Genomic DNA, 6,818 nt, shown 5'->3' on the forward strand with positions numbered 1-6,818 from the left:
ACGAGCGATGATGGTTGAAAGGACCATAGACGAACAACAATGGTCGTAGGGATCGTAGTTGGAGGGCGATGGAGGTTGGAAGGATCTTAATCAGACAATGGTGTTCAGAGGAACCATAATCAGTGGGTGACAGTAGTCGAAAAGATCATAGTCATGCGATGGTGGTTGGAGGGATTGTATTCAAAAGACGATGGAGGTCATCTGGACTATAATTAGGTGATGATTATTGGAGGTATTGCAGTTAGCGATCCAAACTGAGAGCACGTAATAATTTTATATTTTTTAATATAAGTTGGGGTCAATATCTTGTACAGTTATTCTACCGTTTAGTTGAGCGGAGAAGAGAGAATCTGATAACAGAGTAAAAGAACAAGCAACCATAAATTCTTATCAAATAAATTATACATTGGAATCTGCGAAGTCTTTATAAAAGTTATTCAGCGCCAAGCCACCAAGTGGCGAATTCAATTAGGAAACTAAAACCAACCTATTTTTTTATTCATTTAAAAAAGTCCAGTATATATAGATACATGAACAAATGAATAATTTTATGAAGATAAGACTTCAAAAACTAAAAGCCTAAAATAATAATTAAAAAATAAGAATAAAAAAATTTATTGTGATTCTTCATGAAAGATTGAAATGGTCTGTAGCTTTTTTTTATTGACTAGTGTAGCTTGAACTTAAATTGATCCTTTAAAAATATGAGGCTGACCACTTAGAATTTTGAATAAGATTGGCCATATGTAGCTCGATCGCATACGGATGGGAAACCAACCATATACCAACCACTTGGCAATCAAATTTCAATTAAGCTTCAACCACCTCTACTTACCCTCAACAAATTTTAAAATTTTAAACAAATAACAAAATAAATTATTGGAAATAAAAAATTTGTGATGTAGGCATCCTATAGTACTACTGATACACTAGATAACTGGATTGGACAATCCTAGCGATAGCCCCATCAACACATAATCAGAAAAATAACTTAGCAAGATTAGAGCCATTCAAATGTTTGTGTGTTATAGCGAAAATTTCTGAATCTTTTTGCACCATTCTGCATATAAAGACTAATAGTATTTTAAAACTATATTACAAGCACCAAGTCAATGTTCTTTCATTTCAACCTACTAACAAAGGTTGAAAACTGTAATTAGGAAAATCAAAATCTTACTTTATTATGAAATGCCATAGGAAGCAAATCGGCCCTAGTGTTTTGTATTGGAGAATGGAATCAATAATCAACATGTCTAACGGTAAGGAGAGGGGGTGGTTAGGACAAGATCTGTGGCGATTCCGCCCCACCCGAAAGCTTCTTTAACCCATGGAGAGCCTGCCGCCGCCAAAGCGTCTTCCTGATTCCCGTCCCTCCTTCCCAGGCACTGCACGCAACACGATCGATCGACTATAAGTGTTAGCTGTAAGAATGGACAAAAAGGTAGACCTTTATAGAAGGTTCGTGGGTGTACGTACGCGTGGGATGATCATGGTGCAGATAAGGTTCTCCGAAGCAGAACCTCTCTCTGGCTGCAGATGTATGGGGACCGCCACTTCCTCTGAAGCGGGCTGATCTGAGGGAGGTGGCTGCAGGCCAGGCGCTGGCAAGAGCTGCAGCTTCGGCGTTGATGCGGTTGAGCTAGAGGCTGAGGGGGGCCCACCGCCGGGGAACACCAGCATATGCTGTTTTTCTTCAGCCGATGCGGCGCTGCTGCCCGCCATGCTCGGCCACAGGAACGTCCCCTGTGGCTTGCAGATCTTGAAACCGCTTGTCCTCTTCTGTTTTTTGCCTCCAGCCGCATTGCCGTTGCTGATCTCATTTTCGATATTGACGTCGCTGGTTTTGGTGTTTCCGTTTAGCTGCACGTCTCCGTCGTCTACCTGCTTTTTTGCCTGCTTCAACAGCTGCACGTCATCCTGCATCACACCAATCCTTGCTACATGCTTTTTTTCTTAATAATTCTTTACAATAATTAGTATGAGGGATTTATTAGCTCGAACAGTTTGAAAGTATATCCTCAAATAAATTTACATTTCATAATATATTTTTTAGATTTCCACTATATTGTTGACCTAATTAACTTTATCTTCGGATTTGTGTGTTAATCTAAGACGCAAATAACTATTGTAATTCAGGAAAACTTGAATGGAAATGAAATTTTAAAATGGACCTTAAGCTCTTGCATGCAATCGACCAAGGCAGCCAATTCTTCCTCTTGCTTCCTTTTCCACTCCAGCAAAATCTGGTATTTCTCCTGTAAAGATGAATCCAAGAATATTATCAATGCTCATTAATTTGCTATTGCATGTCCACGAGCCAATCAAATTAGAGCAGCACTCTTCATTAAACGCTACTCACGTGTGTGTTTACTATTTGAGTTTCAGATGGCCTCTAATTTGAAGTTTGGTTATAATTAGAAAAGAAGAGGCAGAAAGAAAGTAAACTAAAAAAGCAAAACACCTGCCATGCGCCGATGGCATTCTCCCATTCCACTTTTATGTTTTGTGTGTGCTTTTCCAGCTTCTTCAGCGAAATCTGCTGCTCGTCGTACCTTGAAAAAGAAAATATAAATAAGACCTAGAACTTTCACATGAATTCAAGCGTATTGATATATAATTATACAACATCAAAAGACAAAAAGACAAAGGCGAAAGCTAGAGGGAGAGAGAGAAGGAGAAAGGGAAAAAGAAGAGAGAGAGAGCGTGTGTGTAGGAGAGATATCGTGCCAGTGTGAGTGGCGATATTATTAAAGGTTTTAAAACTAAACAACATTAAGAAGGAAGTTGGAAGAATCTGAAATTAAGCCCATTATCAATTTAATGCATCTGCTTATTACCATTTAATGATATCTAATCCTTAATGGGAGCTCACTTGTTGGGTTCATCGGCAGATATATTCTTAGCGGAAAACAGCACTTACCAATCACCCAAGTACTACCAATCCTACAACTTAGGAGAAAAATCAGCACACTCTTTCTTCCCTGTTGATTCCTCCCGTTTATCATAATTTTAGCATGCTTTAAGAAGTACAGGGTTCATATAAAATTATACCTGATTGGCTAAAATGAAGGATGCAACTTCATAGAAAGTGTGCATTGAGAGCAGAGGAAACTGTAAATTCCACCTGCTCTAGGGTGATAATTATTCCAATTTTGTTAGCATAATATTATTTTATTATTAACTTTTATATGTTGAATTATATTTTATTCATTCAAAATTTCAATATTAAGTTAGAAATATATCTAATAGAAACCAGATTATATTTTGTTGCGAGAGGCTTATTTTGAAAATTTGTTTAAAACACTATTACTCTAATGATTTCTTTATTTTAAGTTTTATTATTAAATATTTGGAGACTTTAAAATTTATCATAAAATTCTTATCTATTAAAATTTTATCATAAATCCAATGTATAAAATTATTGACTCACATTAAATTATAAATCACATACAAATATCATTAGCATGAATTAATTTCAAATGAAATATTTAAATATTATGTATATAAATAACTAAAAATTCTAGGAGGGAGCGAGATAGAGTGAGATGGACCTTTTGAACTGCGCGGCGAGTTGTTGTTTGCAGTCAGCTATGGCAAGTTTGCAGTCGAGGCCACAGGAGTTAGGGAAGATGGAGTCCCCGAGCTTCCACCCCGGCGGTGGGACCCAGAAGGGGTCGGTGACGCCAGCCTTCCGGCGGACCTCCACTAGGTCCGCTGGCTCGAGCCAGTACTCCATTGCACCCTCGGAATTATGACGGCGCCTAAACCGCTCAGTCCCGTCAGAAACGATCTTGCCGGCCATGTGTTTGAGTAAATGATCCAGCAAACCAGTGTCGCCGATGTGCTTCCTTGCCTCCTCCCTCAGTGCTTGCCTAAGTATAGGCCTACCCAGCTCTGCTTTCTTCAACCTCATGATCTCAAGCAACCGCTTCTCCGCCGCCTCATACCTCTCCATAGACCAACGGTCCTTTGTCCCGCGTGGAAATCTTACTTCCTGATCCTCCTGCTCGAGCTTTAACCTCTTGGTTTCCCTTGCAGCAACCTTCTTTTTCTTTTTCTTATTCTTCTTCTTACCTTCTTCCTGATTCCTCTTCCTCCCATTTACGCTTTGTTGCTCCTCCATTACAGCCTCCGTCTTCTGCGCTGACTGATCGCAATGCCGCCCAATGTACTTAATCTTTCTCCTTATCCCCCATCCAACTTCCCCTGCACACTGGAGGGCTAGGTGGCAAGATCCCATTGATTTAATCGGCTTCGTGACTTCCTGCTCTTCCTCAGGTCCAACGAGTGGCAGCTCGCCACCTTGAGATGGAGTCAAAAGCCAGAAGCTCTTCAGACGCTTTCCCGCCTCCAGCTGCGAAGGGGGTATTCGCCGGCAAAGAATCCGCCTGGCTTGGTTCGAACTCATGACGAACTTCTCATCGAGCTCCGGGAAGCAGATTCCATTCTGCGCTGCGACGAAGTAGCTTCGCAAAGACAACGTGCTCGGAAAACTCACCGTAACGCCCAACAACGTCGTCTCGCTCACCTGGAAATAGAATGGAAATAAACAAAGACCAATCAGCCTTGGATGGAAGAAACAAGTCAGAAGATCCACCAACACGGCAAAGGAAACTCTGACCATCACTACTCGGATTGCCTTTAGCTGGATCGGAGATTTCGGTGGAAGCTTTTCGTGATCGATCTCGAAGAACGAGCCCGGTTCGTAACGCCCTAAGCTCCAGAAAAAAGAAATCAAATAATTAAATGAGAAATGCATCGTTTACGTGCAAGATGTTTTTGCCTAACTAATTGAATCGCTATTGACAGAGATCGTGTGAGAAGCGCTATCAGAATCACAGTAGAGAGGGCGAAGAGAAATAACCGGCGCAGGGAAATGGTTGGGCCGAATCGGCGATGTACAGCATCTTTTTTTCTTAAAAAGTCACTTGTCAGACTCGTTCGGACTGGCTCATTTCCGTTCAGGTAATAGTACTTTACCTGCCATCCAGTAAATTAAAATGAAAGCCATAAAAAATCATCATAGCGATTAGCAGCCTACGCAGCCTTGCTCGCGAGACATAAATAAATCAAATGCCAAAGGCAATAAAGAATCCTTTGAAATGGACCCACTGGATAGCCGCGATCCCGCCGTTCTTTTCCAGGTCGAAAAAGAAAAAAATAATAAAGAAAACAAAGGTCGAAGAATACCGTCACTCTATAAGCAGTTGTGTGGAAGGAAGATAACCAAAGAAATCATGAGAAATTGGGATAACTTTCATTAAAAATGTAAGATGGAAGCCTTTTTAGGCTTGCTCATAGCGCAGGCAACCTTCCGCAGCTTCCATAATACTTGCGAAAATAACATAAGAGTGGTGAGCGTATTTTAAATTTCTGATCTCTGCACAAGCATAAAGAAATGCTAGAGAATCAAACCACCTTACTCACCATCAGCTTTCTGAAAAAGAAGCAACCAACTATCTTTTCTGCAGAATAAAGACGAGGAGGAGTCCAATTTCATTTAATGAGATCAAGAGCCGAGATAAGAACACAAGATATCTGGATCGATGAGTACAGAAAGGAAAGAAAAGCTCATCAAAATGGGTGTGCTTATCTGCGGCCTAATCTTAATCTAGAGTAAGATATCACATCATGCAAGAATCGCTAGCTTTATAGAACAATCGATCACAATATTGTTGATTTTCAATCGGAAAAGATCAATGCGAGAATTATCATTCAAACCAAGCGAAAAGAAGAAAGACAGATACTCCGATAACCGGATCGATCTTACTACTGAAAATCTACCACCAAACCGGCATTCAAAACTCCTTGAAGTAAACTGATATAACCTGGAAGAAGCTCATTAGTTCAAAAATGATCGGCAATGACGATTGCTAAAGAAAACTAGCATGTTCTTAATTCCATAAAAAAACCAGATCAAATTATGCAAGAAATAATAAAGAACTTTTTGGATGAAAAATTACGCTAGGACGGATAATCTTGGATAATTACCAAAAGTTCCTCTCAGACGCTTCAGAGCTCTCTGTCTCTCGGTCTCTCTTTCTCTCCCACCCTCCCTCTCGCTCTCGCGCTCTCTCTCTTTCTCCTTGGGGGGCTGAGCGATTTTGCTCTCAGAGGGTGTGCAGATGGGGAGAGTGATTAATAGGTGAGGTGTTTTTGCGCGACCTGACAGTTGGGGAGTGATTGGAATCCTAACAAACCGAGTGCGAGCGCGCGAGTACAGCTAGAGCCGTATGGGCAGGGGGGAATTTAAATAAATAAATGAAAATTTATATACATTTTATTAAATTTAAATTTGTTTTAACATTTAAATATTTATTTTTATTTTTACAACATTTTAATATTTTAATCATATCAAAATTTACACATAAAATATAAATTTTAAGATATAAAAAAATTGTGCTTTAAAATCGGAAGATTACATGCGTGTTTCCATTTGGACTACTGGTAAATAAATTTAAGATAAATTACGTATCACCTATGAAGGCACTAATGAAGTTAGGCAATCTCGTTTGAATATTTTATTGTATGATTACGAATAGGGGTGTCAATTCGGGTCAGCGGGTCGGGTTCGGGTCCAACCCACAAAATTCGGGTCAGCGGGTCTGATTCGGGTCTAACCCGCAATGACCCGAGTGTAAACGGGTTGACCCGAATCCGACCCGTTTGATTAAACGGGTCTGGTTGGCCAACCCGGACCCAACCCGAGCGGGTTTACTAGTTGACCCGACATTACCCGTTGACCCGACATTACCCGTTGACCCGAACATTTCCCATTTTTCTGCTTTCCGCGGGTTGTTCGGGTCGACCTACGGGTT

General features: G+C 40.4%; 1 protein-coding gene across 2 annotated transcripts; it reads right to left on the reverse strand.

Annotated features, from left to right (window-relative positions):
* Positions 1-1,000: 1,000 nt before the first annotated feature.
* On the reverse strand, positions 1,001-6,089 carry LOC110106213 (protein AMEIOTIC 1 homolog). Of its 2 annotated transcripts, XM_020836014.2 has the most exons (8): positions 5,992-6,089; positions 4,865-4,980; positions 4,622-4,713; positions 3,552-4,528; positions 2,462-2,552; positions 2,172-2,255; positions 1,477-1,917; positions 1,001-1,385 (listed from the first exon to the last, which is right to left on the reverse strand). In XM_020836014.2, the coding sequence occupies exons 2-8, from the start codon at positions 4,905-4,907 to the stop codon at positions 1,254-1,256; spliced, it is 1,860 nt and encodes a 619-aa protein (XP_020691673.1). In that variant the 5' UTR covers positions 4,908-4,980; positions 5,992-6,089; the 3' UTR covers positions 1,001-1,253. The 2 variants fall into 2 exon arrangements, with proteins under 2 accessions (XP_020691673.1, XP_020691672.1); XM_020836013.2 differs by lacking the exons at positions 4,865-4,980; positions 5,992-6,089 and having other exon boundaries at positions 4,622-4,852.
* Between the last annotated feature and the right edge of the window lie 729 nt (positions 6,090-6,818).

This window comes from Dendrobium catenatum, unplaced genomic scaffold, assembly GCF_001605985.2.
Source record: "Dendrobium catenatum unplaced genomic scaffold, ASM160598v2 fragScaff_scaffold_390, whole genome shotgun sequence".
NCBI classification, from domain to species: domain Eukaryota; kingdom Viridiplantae; phylum Streptophyta; class Magnoliopsida; order Asparagales; family Orchidaceae; genus Dendrobium; species Dendrobium catenatum.